The following is a 22,836-nucleotide window of genomic DNA, read 5'->3' on the forward strand; positions in this document are numbered from 1 at the left end:
GGGGGTGCACTCCATTGTTTAGATCTCTGCATACCCAGAGACTGTAGCCTTGTTAGTCCGTTTCCCCTGGACTTTGAATGAGAAGGCCTGGGAGAGATTGGAAAGGACCAGTTTTTAGAAGGCCAATGCTACTGAATCTAGGTGGCTGTACCTGTAAGAAATCTTTAACAGTTTATGATTTAGCTTTTTCCTCCATCTTTTTAAGAACTACTTCTGCTTTTGTGCCAAACAAATGTTCCTGGTTTAATGGAACACCTAGTAATTTTGCTTTGACATGGTCTGGCAAGATTTGTTCCTTCAGCCAAGCATGCCTTCTCAGTACAGACCCAGTGATAGCAGCCCTGCAAGATGCTTCCAAGGCATCAAAACCATACACTGCAAAGTATGTTTACTGACCTGATTTGCAGAACGCATTAACTCTTAAATCTTTATTTTCTGCAAAATCTGGAAGCAACAACATTTTTTTTGTTTAATTAGTTCCATAGTATGCCACTGGTACTTCAACATGTGAAGCTGGCAATTTAGAGCCCGGCTTGCAAGAGCTGCAAAGGTATATACCTTCTTACCCCATCTGTCTAAAGCTCTAGAATCCCTGTCCAAAGGGGTAGGGTTTTTGCCTGTAGTAGCCTTAATATCTTTAGGTCCCTGGGAAATGGTCTCTGGATCCACAGTGGGATTCTTAAAGAGAAATTTGAGAGAGTCCGGTACCCTGTAGTACCCAGTCAGGCTTTCTAGGAGCTGGTGGTAAAAAAGTATCATGAGTAAGACTTGATTCCATGAAGACATCTACAATATCCAGGACAGGAGGTATAGCTAGAGGCCTGTGCTGAGGCAAGTCAAAATTCTCAGTCACTTTTTTGGACTGTGGGTAGTCTTGGCATTCCCAGCAGAAATGCTCTTAAGGTATGCAAGGTTTCACCAAAAGAAAAAAGTACTCTGCAAGGGAGGCAGAGGGAATGGAATCCTCTGCATCTGAATCCCATAGGTAGATAAGGGTATGTCCTGGTAATCAGAGGGATCAGAGTAATCGGACTCATGGTCTGTAGAATCAGAAGGGAAATAAAGTATTTGTCTTTTAGAGGGGGAAGGCTGGCTTCCTCCAGAGTTATAAGGTCTTCAGCCATTCTAAGCATTTGTTTCTGTGGCATGGGAGCTTGAACATGTGCTTTGGTCAGTTTTCGGAGCGTAGTGCGAACTCTGGGTCTGAGAAACTCGGTAGTTTTGGTCAGAAACAAAAGTAGTCTGTTTAATATGAACATCGGAAGGTCGGTATACACCCCGAAGAAGTCTGTCCCTGCACAGCAACTCCAAACCCATCCAAGGTAGAGACATCCGCAGGGTTCCATAGTCTAAGCATTTCATGGCATATAGGACTCCGAATGGGTCTCAGCAGAGGCCTGTGAATCTGTAGAAGCAGGTATCAGGGGGTATGAAGGCACCTCACCGAGTACCAGCGGACTGGCGACTAGCTTGAAGCATCATTGGCAGTTTTGGACCTATGCGGTCTCTGTCTTTATCCTTACGTTTTTTCGGAAGATCGGTAGTCAGATGGCTTATCGAAGTCATTTCAGAATACAGAGAAAGAGCGCAAAAGAATTTAGCGACAAACATAGCCCGACAATGAATAGTTCGGGAGTTAAACAAGACACAAAACTGACAAGTGAGGAACGTCGTGATCTGGGCCTAAACAGGTGACGCATTACGAATGAAAATCTGTGAGGTATTTGCTTTCCACATGCAAGACAATCGTTCATTTTTCTGACATCGGTTAGAGCAAGAAGAGAGAATCCCCAACGGGATACTTAGCTTTAGAAGACTTCAAGTTTTAAACTCTAAAAATGAAAAATTCAGGTAGTGGCCAACCGGCACTTGCAAACTGCTTCTGCTTCGGGCACCCGCATGGCAAGAAAAGCTGAGATATTGGCATCGGCTGCATGTTTTTATACCCCTGACATCATGAAGAGGCGCCAACTGACACAGAAATCCAAGACTCTGGTATTCAGACTGACTGAGGGCTACCTGCAGGCAGATAACCAAGTGTGATGACTGCAACAGTGGAACAACCAAGCTTAAGACTGTTCAGGTTCCTCTTTCTTACCCATTCAAGTAAGAGGTCCAACTATCCCTTCTGCAAATTACTTTCCTATTTATCATACCATATTCTTAACCAGAAGTTGGCCTCAAAGTCTCTCCATACTATCACTTTGCTGGCTGCCTTTTGATTAAACTCACACTCCCTATCCAGTTTCTATAATGACTACTTCCTTCAGCACTTTAACAAGTACAGTTGTGTACACTAACCATAAATGTAGATGTTAGAGTGCATTCACTGTTACAGTCATCACATTTGGGTTTTCTGCTTGCAGTAGCCCTCAGTCGACCTGATTAACAAAAGTCTTGGGCCCTGCATCAGTTGCTGTCCCTTCTTCCGTGACGTCAGGAGTATAAAACATGCAGCAGACACCATTACATCAGTTATTCTTGCCCCAGACGTCAGATGCCCCCCTAATGGGAAGCAATTAAATCTACAAATATACAAGGCTATACCTCCAACAAAAAAGCAAATACACCAAAAAGCTTTTGAGCATAGTAGAGTAGAGGTACAGTCAAAAGTAGTAAGGGGGCTGGAGGGAGGGTAACCAGGACTGCAACAGTAAACACACTCGAACATCTACATTTATGGTAAGTGTACACAACTGTACTATGTTCTTAATGTTTCACTGTTGCAGTCATGACATTTGGGTAGATTCCCAGAGCTAAGGATGGGAGGAGGAATTTAGATAGCATTAGGACCAGCTATAAAGCCCTGCAAGACTGCATTGGCAAACCCAGCTCTGGATTTAGAGAAAATTGGCATACGTTAAATGCTTAGTGAAAGTATGTACAAAACTCCAGGTAGCAGCTTCTAGGATGTCCCTGGTAGGGACGCCTCAGAAAGGCTGTAGAGGTAGATGCAGCCCTGGTTGAGTGGGGTCTGATCCCCCTGTGGGATAGGTTTTCCATGGTGCTTGTAGCAGAAATTAATACAACGGCTTATCCATTTCGAAATGGTTTGATTTGAAATAGCCTTTCCCTCTGCCCCTGCAGCAAATGCCACCAGCAGTTGTTCAGATTTCCTTTGAGGTTTAGTCCTTTAGTCTGTCCAAGTAGAATCTAAGCTGTCTGTGCACATCTAAGGAATGCAGTATCAGTTCCCCTTTGGTTCTGTGGATAAGGAAAGAAGGTTGGCAAATGAATGGACTGCCATAAGGGCCTGTTAATTCAGATACCCTTTCTTGCTGAAGTGATTGCTAAAAGGAAAGCTGTTTTCCAAGAAAGGAATTTTAAGTCTGCAGTAGCAGCTGGCTCGAAGGGAGGAAGGGTGAGTTTCTCCAATACAAAGTTAAAGGTCCCAGGCTGGAGTAGGAGCTCTCCTGTGCGGTCGTAAATTTTTGGCCCCTCTGAGGAACTGCTTGAGCAGTGGAGGAGAAAAAAAAAAAAAGAGGGGAGGTTCTGTGTTATGAGCTGAAATGGCTGAGGTGTGAATTTTGGAGGAGAAAGACAAGCTCTTGTGAGGTATCTCAGTTAAGTATTAGAAAATCGGAGGAAAATTGGGCACTGCTGTGCCCATCCCTTAGGATTAGTTCCAGGCACAGAATCCATTTTTCAGCATAAGATTTTCTAGTACAAGGCCTCCTAGCTTCTAAAATTATATCTATCACTGGTTTGCCGAGGGATGGTAAAGGAGAGATTAGGAAATTAGCCAGGCTGATAGGTTCAGTGTTTGAAGCTGAGGGTGCAGAATCTGGTTCTCCTGCTGAGAGGATAGGGTAGGAGTCTGATGCAGGTGCCAACAGTGACACTGCGCAAGAGAGGGTACCAGTGTTGGCGTGGCCAGACTGGAGCAATCAAAATCATCCTTTGTCTCGTTTGATCTTTAGTAGTACTTTAGAGAGCAGAGGCAGAGGAGAAAAGGCATAAACGGATGGGTATTTCCAGCTGAAGGACAGAGCATCTACTATCCATGCTTGTCTGTGGGGGAGTTATTGTGCAAAATTTGTCCAACTGACAGTTCTGGGAGGAGGCAAACAGGTCTATATCTGGGCTCCCCCCATTTGCTTGTCAACATGTTGAAAATCCTTGGTTCCAGTTTCCACTCATGTGGGTCCAGGAGGTTTCTGCTTAGTTCGTCTGCTAGTGTATTTAGTTTTCCTGGCAGGAATTGAGCTTGTAGATTCACTTGGTAGCTCAGGCTTGTGTTCCACAATGCCATGGCTAATCTGCAGAGGGGGTAAGAAAGCATACCCCCCTGCTTGATGTACCACATAACAGTGGTGTTATCAGTCTTTACCATTAACTGTCCTGGAAGAATGTGGTCCTTGAAGGCAGTTAGAGCATTCTGTACAGCTAACATTTCTTTTTGATTGATATGCAGGTGCATTTGACTTGGGTTCCATTTGCCCTGAATGCACTTCCCTACAAGGTGAGCCCCCCCCCCCCCATGCATAGTCTGATGCGTCTGTTAGGGCGGCAGGGGGTAGTGTGAATGGTAGTCCCTTGTTTTGGTGGCAGGCCTCTCCCCAACAAAGGAACTCTAGGCGTAGGCAAGGTATGACAGGAATCATAGTTTCTAGATCCTGAGAATGATGACACCATAGGCTTTTTACATACCACTGCAGTTTCCTCATATGCAGTCTTGCATATGGAATTAGAAGAATGCAGGAGGCCATGAACCCCAAGGCTTGTAGTATCTGCCTTGCAGATAGCAGTTTTTTTCATGGCCATTTGTTTGAACTAGGTTGTCAAATCAATGTTTCTGCAGAGTGAGGAAAGCCATCTGGGAAGTTGTAGTCAAGCTTGCTCCCATGAATCTAATTTGTTGACAGGGTACCAGGTGCGATTTCTTTTCATTTATGGTGTACCCCAGGCAAGTTACTACCCTTTGTAAAAAGGCCAGATTATTCAAATGCATGTCCTGGCTTTCTGCCTGAATTAGACAATCATCCAGGTATGGGTATATATGAATATTTCTCTGCCTGCACAATGCAAGGACAGGAGCTAGGCACTTTATGAATACCCTGGGTGCAGAAGATAAGCCTATGGGGAGGGCAGAGTGCAGAGAACTGATACTGTGCGAAGCCTGCTTTGAAGCGTAGGTATCTTCTGCAAGATTCCCTGATTGGGATGTGCAGGTATGCTTCCTTTAAATCCAGTGTTGTCAACCAAGCGTCTTTGCCTAGCATAAGGAGCAACTGGCGAAGAGTCAGCATCTTGAATTTTGGATCACCAAAAAGGTGTTTAGACAGGTCCAAGATAGGATGCCATGAATGGTCTTTTCTGGGTACCAGGAAAATTCATGAGCAGAAACCTTTTCCCTTTTCCTCTTCTGGTACCAAATGAATAGCCCCCATGCTCAAGAAAGAAAATACTTTTTTGGGCCTCTGCCCATTGATTTGGGGGGCAAATCTGGCCACCCGCTTGATGTTGGTAACGCGTGGAACTGAAATCTGTATACCTGGGACACTACTTAAAACCCATTTGCCCTGGGTAATGAGTTCCCAGTTCTTGGCATGAAGAGCAATCTTTTCCCCCCAAAGGGGCAGTCAGTTGAGAAGTGCTTGGAAGTTTTAAAAAGTCATTGTCATTGAGACAGTTTACCATAGGGGGGGGGTCTTATTACTCCCAGATTTGGAGGTGGAGGCCCCCCCACTTAGTCCTGTGCATACCCTGGGACTGAAGCCTGGGAGCTCTGCTGGATCTGGGTTTGGACTGAAGGTCAGAAAGAGGCAGGAAAGGACAGATTCTTGGAAGGCCAATGCCTACTAAACCCGAGAGGTTGTACTTGTAAAAAATCTTTAACAGTTTGCATAGATTTAGCTTTTTCCTCCATATTAAGAACTTCTGCCTTGTTGCCAAACAGGCGGTCCTGGGTTTAAGGGAGCATCCAGTAATTTTGCATTAACATGAACTGGCAAGGATTGCTCCTTAAGCCAAGCATGCCTTACAAGTACAGACCCAGTTGCAGCAGCCCTGCAAGATGCCTCTAGTGAATCAAAACCACACAGCAAAGTATGTTTTCCAAACTGTTTAGCTGAATGTAACAAATCCTGTAAATCCTTATTTTCAGCACAATCAGGAATCATTTTCTGTTTAAACAATCCAATAAAACGCTGCTGATACTGTAACATATGAAACTGGCAGTTTAAGGCCCTAATAAGTTGCAGAAGTGTATACCTTCTTACCCCATCTATCCATCGCCCTGGAGTCGTTATCAGAGGGGGTAGGATTTTTGGCAGTAGTAGCTTTAATGCCCTTGGGTCCCTGTGAAATGGTCTCAGGATCCACAATAAGATTTTTAAAAAGGAACTTGGAGAGTCAGGGACCCTGTAATATCTGAATAGTGAAGAAAAAGGCAAACTGGTTCCAACACAGCAATCTTTAATAGCAACACAAGATAAGCGCTTTCACAGATTACATCTGCTTCCTGACACCAAAATATTAAAATTCAAGTCACATCTTTAAACATTCTAGCAGCAATGAGGCACACAAATCACTGAACCAATTTAACACATTCATTGCCTTGTCCAAGCAGTGAAGAAACCAACGTCAGTGTGCAAGTCAGCAAAACTATAAAAAACATACACTGCAGCTCAAAAATGGCAGAGTACATAATTAAAACTGACTTTGGTCTATCACAAACAATTATAAATTCTAAAATGTATCAACATTTATATATTTCTATATGCCGATTGCCATACCGAGCATGTTGTATATTTTTGTTTCTGTACTGTTTTTTTATTCTATATAGGCTAAACAAATGGAGCCTTCAAGGAGAGAATTTTAGAACCCCTAAGAGAAATTACGAATGCTAAGGAAACAAGTGCGTTGGCCATGCAGGTTGCGAAGAAGGCACTGCACATAATTTTAATTTTTTTGTTCTAGAAGAAGTCATACACGATAGTATTCGAGGTAGTGACATCAATGAGACAGAAATCAGTAGAACAGAAGTGGATTATACATTATCAAGCTGACAAACCACCAGGTCTCAATAGCAAGGTGTCTCTGAAGCCCTTTTTAAAAGCTAGAGCACTGAAACATTGACCAAGTAGTACCAGGCTTATGTCCTTGGTTTCGTGTGTGTGTGTGTGTGTGTGTGTGTGTGTGTGTGTGTGTGTGTGTGTGTATATATATATATATATATATATATATATATATATATATATATATATATATATATATATATATATACACATACATATATACATATATACACACACACACACACACATACATACATATATATATAAAAAATAAAAACCATAAAGTTTTTTTATATATGTTTATGTGATGGACCAAGTCAGTTTTAATTATGTACTCAGCAATTTTTGAGTTGCAATGTATGTTTTATAGTGCTGATTTACACACTGATGTTAGTTTCTTCACCGCTTAGACAAGGCAATGAATGTGTTAAATTGGTTCAGTGATTAGTGTGCCTCATTGGCTGCTAGAATGTTTACAGATGTGACGTGAGTTTTAATATTTTGGTCTGAGGAAGCGGATGTAATCTGTGAAAGCACTTACATTGTTGTGTTGCTATTAGAGTGTGTGCTGTGTTGGAACCAGTTTGCCTTTTTCTTCACTATTTTGCCGTTTGCTACATTAGTTCCTTTATCGGTTCAGAGGTTTGTTCTGACTTTACTACCCTATAATATTTATCAGGTTTGCTGGGAGCAGGAGGTAGAGCGCCAGGGGCCAAGCTAGACTCCGAAAAGGCATCATCAACAATGTCTAGTACAGGAGGTCTGGCTAAAGGCCTGTGCTGGGGCAGGAGTAAGAAATCTCTAAGCCACTTTTTAGAATCAGAGAAATCCAGACTTTCCCAACGAAAATGCTCCGAGAGTATGCAAGGTTTCACCAAAAGAGAAATCCTCTGCGGGGAGAAGCAGAGAGAATAGAGTCCTTAGCATCAGAATTCTCATAAATAGACAAAGGTAAATCCTGGTCAGAGGAAACAGAAAATTCAGAATCCTAGTCAAAAGTATAAGCAAACCCAGTCCTAGGTCTCAGAGGGGGAAGGCTGGCTTCCCCAGATTAAAAAGTAATAAGGTCCTCAGCCATTATTTGTTTTTTTTTTTTTTTTTTTAGGCATAGAGGCCTGACCATGTGGTCTTGGAATCAGTTTTCTAGGTATGGTTCGAGTTTTAGGCCTTGAAGATGGCGTCTGTTTAATACGCAAGTCTTTAGGCCTGAATACAGACTCAGAAGCTGGTGCCTGCACAGCGGCTCCGGACCCATCCAAGGGATGGACATCCACAGGTTCCATAGTTGAAGCATCTTGTGGCATACCGGAGTCCGAATGGGTCTCAGTAGAGGCCTGCAAATCTGAAGTAGCAGGTATCAGGGGCTGCTAAAGCACCTCACTGACTACCTAACTGGCGACTGTCGTCGGCAGCTTTGGACCTAGGCGGCTTGTCGTTATCTTTGTGTTTTCTCAGAACGTCGGTAGTCGGATGGCTTACCGAAGACATATCAGGATAAGTGAATAGAGCACCAAAATATTTAGAAGCGAAAATATACTGACTGATAGTTCGTGGTTTAAATAAGGCACAAAATTGACAGCGATGTACGTCATGGTCAGGGCCTAGGCAAGGAATACAGTACTAATGAAAATCCTTGATGTATTTGCTTTCCACAAGTAATGCAATTATTTACTTTTACTGACATCGGTTAAGATCAAGAAAAGGTTTCTCCAACGGGGTACTTAGCGAAGACTTCGGTTCCGAAACTCGAAAACTTCAGGAGTCTGCTGACTGGCACTTGCAAACTGCTTCTGCCTCGGCCACCTCACGGCAAGAAAGACTGAAGTAATGGCGTCGGCTGCATGTTTTATACCAGACGACCTGACGTCACGAAGGAGGGACAGCAACCAACGCAGGACCCAAGACTTTGTTAATCAGGCCAACTGAGGGCTACTGCAAGCAGATAACCCAAGTGTGATGACTGCAATAGTGAAACACGAACATCATCTGGTTTAAAAAAAAAAAAAATGCAGGACGACTTAAAATTTAACCAACCCTTCCAACCACAGGGAAACACTAGCTTCTTGTTAACCTTGTCTTTTCCTCTATTAGGAATACCTGGCTAAACCTTCACCCCCACATTAGGAATACTTTGCTAAACCTTCACCCCCTCATAACTCCCATATTTCTTTAAACTTGAAAACATTAGTCAATGATTACACCATGACAAACAGGGTCCCAGAGCTACAGGACATAACAGAATGCAGTTCTTTCTGCATCACAGTTATGTCCACATTTTCACATACATATTTCAATCTTCTGTTACTAGTTTGCAAATTCTGTTTTAACCAATATAATCATGCTTCCTAAATACAATACTAGCAAAATTTCTGGTCTACTACACCACATTTCATAAGTTTGCGGAAGCTATCAAAAGACAGAATTCGGATCAGATGCTTCTAAAAGCCAATTCAGAATTCACACGCTCCACTGGTATACTTTCAGGAACAATTTAAATGGACTACAGCTTAACATTAGCAGTTACTATTCCTGATAAAACTGCTATCATTAACTGTGCATAACTTAGAAAAGTGGGCAGCACAGTGGTGTAGCAGTTAGTGTAGTCACCTCACAGCAAGAGGTCCGCCAGTTCAATTCTCGACTGGGGGTGCCTTCTGTGTGGAGTCTGCATGTCCTCCCTACATTCGTGTGAATTTCCTCCACATTCCAAAGACACGCAGGTGGTGGATTGGACACACTAAACTGGCTCTAGGTGTGTGTGCGCATGCGAGTGTGGTGCACCCTCTGAGGAGGGTGGGGCCTCAGGCTACCACCCTGATCCCGTAAAACTCATATCTACTGAAAAGTGCTCATTGCCAGATGTGCCAACTGCACAGGAGCAAATCCACAAGTATAGCACTTTCCGCAGCACAGAAAAGCAATATTCTACAGCACAGAAAAGCAATATTCAACATCAGACTGCCTACAGAGTGGCATAGTCTAGCAATCCCTCAGGGAATGTCTCTGGCCCCCAGGAGGGGCTGCAAAGCTCCTGGTTACCACTACCATCTGCCTTATTAGCAGTGTTAACTTTAGTCAGAACACTGGATTAATCCTTGCTGTTGTCTTTGTTGCATGGATTTACCAGCCCCCCCCCCCCAAGTGCATAAGAAAGTGGACTGCAAAGTGGAAAACATGATACCAATTACTTTGACCACCTTACATTCCTGTCCACTTTGCTCCAGCTTTTCACCTGTGGACCAAAAAGGCAAATACCAACAAAGGAGGGTACTGGTGACATTTTAATTTCCCAGCAAAATCACAATGGTGCAGCTACATGTGGCCACAAATGCCAGTCCTGACAACCATAGGTGATCTACTGCATTGTATGCCTGTAGCATGTAAAGTTCAGTATCATAGAAGCTGTTATGTTGGACTCAAGCTTTGAGAAATGATTGTACAACCAGCTCTACAACAAGAGGCATCTCTCTTCAGCCAAGTCATCCTGAAAAATGTTCATGTCACAGTCTACTGCTCTAAATGAAGAAAAAAAGTAGAGGCTGCATAACGTGCTTCCCAAAATGATTTACCACCTTGACCCCTTATCAGAAGGGCTGAGTAACACTGATCCACAGTATGCCCCTGCCCACCTTTTTTTTCTCAACTAGAGGCGCAGTCAAGGCATGAGTATTTGTCCAACACTCCATTTTTTGTGGGTGGGGGCTCGTCTGCTGTTCTTGGAATGGGAGCTACACAAGACATTTGCTTCATCCTCTGCATGACAACCACCACCAGCTACCATAAAGTGAAGGTGGGGACACCAAAAAACATCCTGCAGAATTTCTCCAAGGGCGATAGCTTCCTAATCATCTCATGAGGAGGACATCAGGGGTGACTTATCAGCCATATTTGGGTCTGTAATTCCTCCTCCTGTATCTCTGTCAAACTCAAGATCCCCTCCCCAAAAAGTGTACCGAGGAAAAGGAAGGCAAGTACATACACTTGATAACTAGGTGCATATTACGCAGTGTGATCTTTACTGCTCTGCCTGGCTAGAAAATGTAAGGGATACAGCACCAGAACACCATAGGTGTCTGTGGAAGAAGTTTATGTTTAATGTTTGATCCAGGGACTGTTCAGTCGAGTACAAAAGGATGGGCTCTCCATTTGTACTAACTATACCATCAAGATTCCCTGTGCAAAGCCCATCAATGACACTGGTGCAACCCCCCCCCCCCCCGTGTTGATGTATGAGGTCTGTGACTAAGCCAGATGCACCAATAATGCAGACACCTAAAGCACCAATAATGCAGACACCTAAAGCAATTATAAGGGCACTGAATTCTTACCGCTGTCAGAGAACCATGGATTTACAAATCACTAGGCACTGATCTCAACACTGACTGGACTGCTGAAACTAAAATTCAGCCCAATCAACTTTTACTCTACTAGTGCTGAACATAGGGTGTGTGAGAAACAGCTGAGCAAGCAGGAGTAATGATCAGGGCTATTCTTTTGTAATCTAGAATTAAAGGGGGGGATGCTCATCACTATCTGGGCTTTAACTACCCTTCTCAGAGTCGAAATTCAAGGAATTGAGCAGACCGTCCAGATGCAAAGACTGCGTCTCAAGCGCTAGTGTTGCAAAGGAGAACTGGAAATTCTTTGGAAGCAAACTCCGTGTTTTACTGCTGATCATGAAGTACCCAAGACATGTTCAAGTCCTACAGGTGTGAACCTTCAACAAACTGCAAGTACATGAACTGCTGAAGTGTAGCTTTGAAGTTGCTTACCTTCTGATCCAGCGCTGTTCAATGAAGGCTGTGCCAAATCCAGAGAGGCTGGGGGGAAAAAAGAAACAAAACTACTGTAGTTACTTTGCATTACAGAAGAAAAATTACCATACAACTGCAAAGTGTACCCACCCTCTCCCAACCCCAGAATGCAAGACTTACCTTTGCTTACTAAAATCAGTTATTTGCTGGTTATAATGTACATTCCATGAAAGAAATGCTATTCTTACCCAAGTCCTAAACAGTGAAAACAAGCACCAACTCTTAACAAATCTCACATCAAATTCTGCCAAAATTAAAAATTACAATATGGCCAGAACTGAAAGACTGATCCTTTACATATAACAAGACACTTGTCAGTTAACTAAAAATCGGTAATTTCTACTCCCCAGACTCTTGCAAAGAGCACCTTGGTTCAAGGTGCACCTATCAAAAAATCTGCAAAAGGTACAACAAACCTGTAATAGCACTAACTTTGCAGACAGTTTACCATAAAGGGCCTACTACCCGCCCTTCAGCTTCTGAAACAGCATGATCCACAAGTCAACTACACCGAACTTGAAACAGCACCAAATATCATGTACCACCCCAAAGAAAATGCTCAAGCCTAACTCATCATTGCTCAATACTCTCACTGAGACAACAAACCTCAGACCTACATCAAATATCCTTCAGTCCCCAACCACCACTACGGCACACTTTCTGCTCTACCTACAATAACCAAAACACGGACCGCCCCCATGACATCTGGATGAAACGCTTTAGATTTTTAAAGGATAAACAAGTGATACTTGTTAGTCTCTTATCCTTGTACCCCCTTCAGGTCTGATGAATTTCAGATTTCACTTTGCACACCCTACAGGTCTGATGAATTTCAGATTTCACTTTGCACACCCTATCCACTCAACATCTTACTATAATCTTCAACACCACCTCTGCACACTTAACTTTGTTTAGTTTCCAAATACAGGATTATAAAAAAAAAAAAAAAAAAAAGTTGGTCTTCACATTCACTAAAATATATACAGAAATTACACAATATTCATCTTGTACACTATGTTCAGCAAATATCAGAAGCCAGCTGCTCAATTAGCAAAAACTGTTGCATGTAAACAATGTAAAATTATTCAATGAGATATCAATTCTTGTACTTCACAATGTTGCTTTTCTCCCTGGGACTCTGCCGAAGAGGGAGGGGTAATTGCTCAGGCTATCCTGGTTAAACTGAAAAGGTAAATGCAAACATACAATTTATCAACTCAATGCCATGCAACTGTCCTCAAAAACATGCTACTCTACACAGCTGACCTAATTTTATCAAGCACCTCAACCAACCTAAACAATTATTCTACAGGAAAGTCTTAAATAGTACTTGCTCTCCCTTTTTTTTTGCCAACCAACTAATGGTCAATGCCTTCAGGACAAAAAATCCATGACTTTTGGCATCTCTCTGCTTCCACAAGAATTTAAATCATTTATGACCTGGCAGAACTCAACTCATAGTACTTGGGGAAAGTACACTGCCTCTTTCAACATCCATAAAGATAGTCAGTTTGTCAAAAGCTGTTGTCTTGATGTATTAGTAAGTGTTAAACCAGGCAACGAACACTGCATAGAATACACTTTTGCCAAATCACCGCAATCTTCCAGCCCTTATAATCTACCCAAAATCCAAGGATTTTTTTTTATAACCATTTGAACTTGTCCCCTTCGTCTAAATCTTAACATTAAAACTGAACTCTTTTAGAATACCAACTCCAAAGCAAAGCACACACGCTACAAACCTCTCCCCCCTTTACAGTCACCACTACTGACATCAGTTTCAGCAAAATTAATCCTTGCCATGTTAAATAAGGTCAGCAAAATTTTAACTTCAGAGCCTCACAACATGTCTAGCTATTAGAGTCTACTCAGCGTAATATTTAAGATCCATTTAACTACCACCTCCACTTCTGCACCCGGTAAGTGTACGTTGTATGGTTAAGCAACGATTATGCACGTTATCTGATCAGCAATTATGCTAAATCAGATAATGCTGTACAAAACACTAGAACTAGCTTTACCAACAGTTCACCATAAATACACCTACACACCCTATATAAAAAAAATTAATACAAGTGAGCCTTGTGCATACCCAATATAAACACAGCCACTGTCTGGCTTGCCTTTGGCCCACATCATGGCTGAAGATAAAACTGGAAGAGAGAACACCATCATCCAGGTGTGTGTAAACATGTAAACACCCGCAAACCCACCACTCAAATTTTGTGGTAAATGAAGTGGCAGTTCTGTTTCTCAGCTGTTGAAATTGCACCTTGCAATGCCATCAGCATAAAGGGATGAATGATGTGTCACTGTATGTTGAAGTATAACTACTTAAACAAATGCCCTTAAAATAAACATTTTAAGACAAGATACAAAACACTGCCCCATATACTGCAATAGTGACAAAACTTTCCTAGAAGTAAAAGTTAAAGATGCCCTTGAGTAAATTACAAAATTAAACAAAAGCTTAAAAATGAAGTACAACACTGCAATGTCATGTTTTTATTTTCTTATTACTGTGGAACAAGCACACACACTACATGCAAGAACTCTGTCTAGAGATGTAAAAACTAGAATAACTATGGGTACTTACTTAATGACAGACCCTGTAAACCTCAGGTGGGTGCAATAGAACTACCGCACAAACAGCATCTCAAGATAAAGCCCTACCCAACCCTCATCGGTAGATACTTTACAAGAACATACATCTGACAATCATTCCAAGAGATGACCTGGTGAAATTTTCAGAATGAAGCATCAAAGGTGCTGACTGAAGACCAGACTGCCATCACACAAACGTGTTCTTATAGAAGGCAGCTGTGCACCGGTCAATACACTAGCAGAAAGTGCAAAGGACTGTTGAGCACTCCTCGGAGGATGATAGAGTTGAGAAAACAAGAGAAAGGAACTGTTGGGTACCTTGCCATTAAGTGGGTTTGGAAAATGGACACCAAAACATTTTCCAAAGACCGTACATTTCAACTCTGTTAGAAGAGGCCTGGAAGTGCCTAGACTGCTTTACTTTTAGTAAGTACAGTCACAAAACTAAAAAACAAACAAAAACACGAGAGACTAGTCTTGTGAACATGTGGTGGTGGGAGAACAGTAGGGATGTTTGACAGAGCCTGGAATCCCAAAAATCTTGGTAGAAATGACCAAGTAAAATCTACCAAGACAAAAGGGCAGCATCAAAAAGCACCATTAACAGAACTGGCACAAGAATAATTTCTGACAGCACAGAGAGAGCAGAGAACACGAGTGTAACCCCCATACTGGTAACAAAATCACATTCAAGTGAATGCTTTTTAGACTAAACCATATCAGAGGAAGCAAGGCAAAAAGGATACAAGAGGCACTGACAAGCTGATACATTCCTCTGCTGATAATACAGGGAGGCCTTAAGAGTGAATATTGAGCACTCTGTATTGGTCACAAGCAATTATGTACCAGAAGTCCCTCCTAGTCAGAAGGCTGGCAAGGCATGACCCACCCCCTAACAGGTCTCTCAAGGAGAGTCTCACCACTAAGCAGCTCTCAGACAGGGCTGCCCACTGTCACACCTGCATGGCCTTGTGACACAAGGACCAAAACGTCTCTCCCTCCTCCCCTTACTTGATTTACCAGAATTAGAATTTACCTTTACTTGAGACATCTATTTGTTCAAGCATCGTTGAATCAAAACTCCACCTAATCAGGAAATATCTTCAGACTTTAATGTCAATCCAGCTCTAAAGGATGCAGGACAAAGAGCAACTATCCTTTTCAAGTTTTAAAAACATATGAACTCAACACATCTGTATCTGTATAAAATGCTGTTTTGAGTTGAATATACCAAGGGTAACAGGTTTCATGCAATACATACTACATATGCCTCATTTAGACATCATGCAGTCTGTGCAAAATCCCAAACAGCACATGGAATTACTATTCCTCTTACTTAATTTCCATTCACAAATAAAAGCAAGACTTCTAACAGCAGGTATCATTCTGGTCATACAACTTATTCTTGCCAGAATACCTTGCAATTTTTGATTGGATTCTTTCAGCATGCCACGCTAATGTACATAATGTTATTTAACTGCCTCTATATCCTCAAGCCAACTAGGACATTCACTTTGTAAATACTACGTATATACTGCATTTTGTCTTCTGCATGCAGTTTCATGTATCTACTGCTTTTTCCCTGGCCGAGTCCTGCATGGATAAGCAGAACCGCTATTTTCCCAGAAACCTAAGGAAATGAGATTGGTGCCTTGGCCAGCCTTTTACAGTGCAATGTCACTCTCAATCCACAGCTGACAGTTATTACGGTCACCTGATCAGCCCAAATCATGAAAAGGGTTTCCCTACTTTTTACAACAGGAAAGATCTAGCCCTCCAGACAAACAGAATACACCATGGAAAGAAACAGGCTGGAGAAGAACATGTTGATACATGAAACCATATGATGCTGCCATCATCCTTAGGGCTTTGAGACATTTAGTCCACCAGGGTTGAGAGGATAAAAGAACACAGACTCCCCAGTTCAGAAAATTATAACTGGTCTGAGGAAGACACTAACAAATCTTAGTATTAAAAGGAACAGCAAATGTGCTCCAGAACCAAAGGTGGGAGAGGGCATGTTTTTGCAAGATTCGCCACCATGCAAAGGAACAAACTGCAGGAAGGTATTATTGGATCAGAATAGTTACAAGCCTGTCCAAGGAAAGAAATACCAATACCCGCTGACACAATGAACATGAACTTAACACATTGGATACAGAGTAACCCCCTGGCAATCCTGATGCAAAGGTCAGCTACTTACACATTTTAAAAGCCTATCCAAAGTATGGGAAAGACAGTAACATGGCCTTTACAGTGACCACTTCAAGACTTTAGAAATGACAATACTCAGGACTGATCCTATCCCTTTAGAACTGGGGCACTGAAGATAGCCTAAACTACACCTTTCTAAAGGACTTCATATGGCTACTTTTGCAGAGAATTTTTGCAGAGAATTCCAAGCTCCTCTTTCTTTGCTTAACAACTCTACCAGTAAAGAGCATCTGACTAAAGAAAGACCTGAACAAGGATAAGACAGCAGACCAAAACTTTCAGCTATAATGGCCATGACTAACTGTACAACTTGGCTGAAAGAGATTGCACCAGACTGCATATACTGGGGGGCAATAGTTCACCTTGCTATGTCCTCAGCCAGTATAAGTGGCAGATCTCTGCTTCCTCTGGCTGCACTGAGTTGAGCCAAAACACACACTTGGCACTGCCTCTGCATTCTAACATAGGAATATTACAGAGAATAAAAACTGGAGACTAAGCCTCTGTGATTAACTCATTTCTAGCCTGCCCTTTAAAATGCTCAAATAAAACTTCAGAATCAAACACTCAAGTGTCTTATACCAGGCTAGGATATTCCAATTTAAATGCCAAATACTGCAAAATGTATGCTGTCTTGGCATCCTAAAAAAAAAAAAAAAAAAAAAAAATGCAGTGCAACTGCATCTGAAAGAAACCCTTCCCCTTGGCATACAGTACTACTACAACGACACCACAAAATAAAAATCCAGAGACTTTGGAACTTGGGTTGACAACTCCCTACATTTTGATCATGTGAGAACATTCAGGAAATCCTACTTACAAATTCAGGAAATCCTACTTACAAATAAACCCTAACAAAATTTAGATTTAGATCTAATGTTATCAATCCCCCATAATCAGCAAGGATTAGGCCAGTCTGAGTAAAATGCCCACTTTCAGAAGTAACTCACTAGCCATATCAAATTAGAAAGGCCAGAGGTTCCTATCCTAGACTAGGACTGCAGGCCTGAATACACAAGGCTACTGGAGACAATATCCCCTTTATTCAGTGCCTTACAGACTTGGAGACCTATGCCTTTAGGCTACCACACCAAGGAGACTAGGTTTCTCCTGTATCCTCACAAGTCTAACACTTGCATTAACAATGGAAACGAGACCAAACCCTTTAATCAAGCAGATCAGTAAAACAAGGGAGACAGGTTTATCATACAGTGCCTTGGTGCCAGTGGATCAAACTACTACCAATATACTTTAAATGGAAGCTGGAAGTCTGAATGAGTCCCCAACACAGTTAAAGATCGATTTGCCTGGTCCTCCTTGAGAAAGGGGGTACAAAGCCTCAGGATGGGTACTGAGTCTCCCAACACTAAACTGCCTAGAAATATCTATAAAATTGCAGGCTGAGGGCCCTAATTCTCAATTTCACATTGTTTTCTAGCACCCAATAGGACACCCACTTTGATTTTTTTTTTTAATCCATAACTGAAAGAGAGTTTGCCTTCTGATTATTTCCCAGTGCATGTTAGCAGCTTCTTTTACTTGCTCACATGAACTCTTTGCACACTAGTTTCTGGATCAAGATGGAAACTCCCAATCAACAAGAGACAGTAAATGCTGCAGGAGAGCAAAATGGTGACTTTTTTGCCGTCCCCTTTTGCAAGGGTTTTATTCAGGTTTTAACACGGGGAAAAAAAATTTAAAAAAACAAACACAAAAATGAATAAGCAAACTGGCACATTGAGTATTCATTTTAGGTGCAAGAAAGTAGTCCTTAACTGTCCCTTGCTTACCATTGTAATTACAACTACCTCTCCCACGAAATATACAATTCACTCCATTTGGGTATCCATGATTTTTACCCAAATGCACTAGATTCTTCCCCTCTGGAGGTTAAAAGATATGTTCGGAACCAAGTAGGAAACACCCTCTGAAAGAACGGTCTAAAAGGCAGCCTTTGTATTCCCAAATTATTTTTTTTTTAAAGTTGACTGAAGTCACAAAATCTGTCATTTCCCAAGCTATTTCAGCTGAGGTTTTTGAAGACATCACCCACAGGAGAAATAAAACCAGGACCACCAAGATGAAGACCATAAGCCTTCACTAAGAAGTCATACATAGGATCATTACAGAAGGGGAGGGGGGGGGGGGGACTACAGGATAGGCAGCACAGTTTTAGTCATCAGGACAGGAAAAAGAAAAAAAAAAAAAACACCTTGAGGCAATATAGTGCACACCTCTCACACAATCACTTTCTATGTCTCAAAGTTCAACCTCAGGAAATTCCAGCAGCTGTCATGAGGGGGGGGGGGGGGTAGCAGGATGGGAATAGTACTCAAAGCAGCCGAAATAACTGGACCTACCCCAACTACCAACCTCAAGATACCCAAAGGGTGCTCTGGAAAAGAGGGGCACCAGACACTCAGAACAGGTTCTGTTCTCTCAACACCTGCAGGGAGATGCTAGAATAAAAAAAAAAAGACCTGGTAGGCAAACACTGGCAGACAAAGGAATGTGCATATTGTCCAGAAACCCCCAGCCCACTGGTAAGGCTAACACAAGTAGGACTGACCACAGAGACTTTGTTAGCTGAAACAATATTTGTACAAACAAGCTCAAAGCTTGCAAGAAGCTAAAAGGCTAACACTTTGAAGTGGCACTGGTGATGCATACTCCTTTCCAGCTAAAGTACAAGGTGGAAACAAGTGACCCTCACAGCCATACAAGCCTGGAGAATAGGGGTAGGCACCCTGCAATGAATGCAAGATTGACTAAGATTATGTGATCAATGGATGGGAGAACAGGAATGGGGAGAAAAAGGAGGTGCACTCACTCAAAACACTTCATTATGACAGATGGGGAGGGGTTAAAATCAAAACGATCAGACAGCTCTTTTCTCATAGGCCTTCCTTCCCTTAAATGAGAGACTGCATTTGAGAAGTGCATAACTTTTCCAAAAAAAATTCAATTCTGAAGACAGTTTTCTTTTTAAATACAAATGCGATCCATACCTCTCATAGAAGTTGTAGCACTAATGGGGGTAGGGGACAGAATGATGTTCCTCAGCTTCATGGGGAGTTGAAAGTTTTTTGGGGCAAGCAAAATACTCTTGGAATCACCGGTTGTGTCACAGAATCTAACAAATCCAACACTATGAGGTGTCCAGCTGGAGTTCCAAACAGAAGCATTAAGCAGCAGCAAGTAGAATTTGCCTATCAGGCAAACCTGAAACAGGCTGAAGAAAGAGAATTTAAGAATGGGAAGAAAGATGCATATAATTTTTTTGGAGGCTGAAGAAAATTATTGGCATAACAAAACTCTAAATCACCACAAGCAGAGTGCGGCAGATTTTCTTTCTGTACCAAATCCTTCAGGCAAAAAAAAAAAGGCAGCCTGGGAAAGCAGGCCTAATGCCAGTGGCACACCTTCTCTAGTCAAACCTAAAAGTGCAAAAACTTGAGTTAAAGATGCAGGACCCCAATTCCACATCTTGTCGGCCACAATGCATTCGTAAAAGAAACCTGCATATAACCTTCAAAAATGTTACAGAAATGCACAAGCAAAATGCATTTTACTGTTCAGCTTGCCAAGACACCATTAACTAGACAAAAAAAACAAACTGCTACCCCTTTGGAAATGGATTCAGGCAAATGGGTCATCATATACACAGATTTTTGGGAAAATGAGAAAAGCTTTATTTAGTTAGTGTGAGATGTATCAAATTTATGTGCTAAAAAAATAAATAATCTTTAACCACTTTTGTTGCCTTCACCCCATCTGAAGATATAACAGAGAATTAATATTAAATACAAGACTGCTTCCAGTGAAGTCAAAAAGCCGTTTTAAAAGGGGTGTGTCAATTTTCAAAAATAAAATAAAAATAAAGCAATCACAATATACAGTATAAAACCCATCCCAATACCAATGCCACCAGTTTAGGGCTTGAATAGCAACTGGCAGCATGTTTACAGTATCATATTTTATTAATATATCATTTATTTGCAAACTACTTCAAGCAGAGAAGGGTTTGGAGACAAAAAAAATAAATAAAAACAACCACACACACACTTACCTGGACTTAGACTTAAATTTTCTGCCATCTCCCATGGCTCACTATAGCTATCTGCTAGCCTTTCTTCTTTCTTCACAGGAATATCACCCTTGACTACTTGTCGCAACTCTTCTTCCAGCTGATCACCATGTATAGTACCAGGCAAGTCTTGCACAGTAAAATCCACGGTGGTGTTAAACTCCGTCCTTGTCGACTGCTCTACCTTGGTAAAGTCCTCCAGCAGTGACCTAGGCTGAAAGTCCACCAGGGGATTTTTGTAACTGTGCAACCCAAAGTTCGCTTCAACAGAAACATCGATGGGAGTACTCACTAACCGTTCTGATGGTATCCTCACTTTGGGATCTAACTGGAAACTTGGAAGTTTTACCATCTCTCCTGACTCCGTAAAACTGTGAGAAAGTGATGACTTCTTTTTCTTTTCTGCTTGCAAGATCAGCCTTTTAAGACACTGCTTTTTATTTTTCTTGTCCTTCTTGGGTATACGAGGCATAGTAGGAAAACTATGGCATCCTATCAGATTGTTTGACCTCCCTTGTGTTGTTCCCGCTTTGTGCTTGATGATTTTCACTTTCTTCCCACAGTGCAAGCCATGAGAATCCACAGAGTGGGATGACTCCCAACTGTCACTATCGAGTGTGCTGCCAGTACTGTTGCGAGGACTGAGGTTGGCGCGAGGCCACGGTTCATGCTATGCAGAGAAGGTGACAAGCTATTAAAAACAAAACCAAGCCAGGGATGGCAAGGAACTGGACAAGGCCCAGTTCAAGTTTTGTGCAAACTGAGGACATATAATTAGCCCATATTAAACATGAAAAGTAGACATGCACTGTAGTTCTTAAAATTACAGATTTAAAAATGCTTTTAAAACCAAGTTTTGAATTGTGTGCAGCCAGAAAGCTATCATTTTAGTCAAAAGCACAAGCCATTTAATTCAAAAAACATACTCCATTAAGCCTTTATCTCCAATGTCCGGAAACTGGTGCATTTATAGGAATTACTTCACAACTTTGCTTGGCCATAGCAGCACTTGGCCCCAAAAAACTGCCAATTATGGATGTGACTAATGTAGAATGAGAGAGTTTGGCAATCTTACTAAAGCGTAGATAGATGTGAAAAGCCTTCTGAAAGTAAATATAGACTTAACTTCGAAGTACAGAAAAACAGTCAGGAAAAAAAAAAAAAAGTACTCTACAAAATTTTAGAAAGGACCATTTAAAACTCCACAACAGATAGGCCAATTAAATTCCCATACTTTACAGACTACAATTTAATAAAAATATGAATGGCACTGAGAAGCCACCACCTTGTTTTAAGGACTTCATGCAGCTGAGTTATGTCCACATTTACATTAAAACCAGATTATAAAACCTAACAATTATCTACACATCTCTTTCACATCATTACTCATTGGACATGGATATGCCTAGCACTTCTAGCCAAAGTCAAGGAAAACACTGACATGGCTTCAAATACTTTCCTTCTGGTATATGTAAATCTCTGTTTAAGACTACAAACTGCTAATGAGACCCAGACTTAAGACAACCTTATCAAAATTGTGTGCCACAAAAACCACCTACCACTTCATGACACCCAGTGGGAGCATTAGGAAATGCAACCCATGAAGTTGAGGAGGACACAGTATCATGCTGCAGTGGCTCAGCCACATGGGTCAGGAAGAGTCAAAAGGAGAAGCTTGTGTGCTTTTCCCCATAGACCAGCAGTGACCGCATTCCTTGGAAGAAGCCAATGGCTGTTAGGAGCTCTCACGGTCAGGAGGGACCAGATGACTGCCCTGCATTTGGATCTCACCTCACAGGGACAAACATCTCAACACAAGAAATCAGGGCAAAGCCAAAAAAAGGGACAGACTGCCCTGCATTTGGATCTCACCTCACAGGGACAAACATCTCAACACAAGAAATCAGGGCAAAGCCAAAAAAAGGGATAGACTTAAAATACTGCTCCTATAAACTTAGAACTTTGCTAGATTGACAGATTTGCCATTACACATTTTCGGAATGACGTGAAACCTGAAACTCAAATGGCAATCATTATTTAGTAACTTAATCCTCTGACTTGCCAGAAAACTAAGGCTATGGATTTTGTTGGTTTAGGG

The 22,836-nt window shown here is 41.8% G+C and overlaps 1 protein-coding gene across 1 annotated transcript in view; it reads right to left on the bottom strand.

Annotated features, from left to right (window-relative positions):
* LOC122800865 (PHD finger protein 23-like) overlaps nucleotides 1-22,836 on the bottom strand; it is a 77,415-nt gene that overhangs the window by 26,040 nt on the left and 28,539 nt on the right. The window contains exons 4-5 of the mRNA XM_044070187.1: nucleotides 20,721-21,408; nucleotides 11,792-11,839 (exon numbers count right to left, since the gene is read on the bottom strand). Of these exons, the coding sequence (XP_043926122.1) occupies nucleotides 11,792-11,839; nucleotides 20,721-21,408 (736 nt within the window). The remainder of the gene's footprint in view (nucleotides 1-11,791; nucleotides 11,840-20,720; nucleotides 21,409-22,836) is intronic.

Source organism: Protopterus annectens, chromosome 4.part1 (genome assembly GCF_019279795.1).
Source record: "Protopterus annectens isolate FY-2018-M chromosome 4.part1, PAN1.0, whole genome shotgun sequence".
Taxonomy (NCBI): Eukaryota; Metazoa; Chordata; order Ceratodontiformes; family Protopteridae; genus Protopterus; species Protopterus annectens.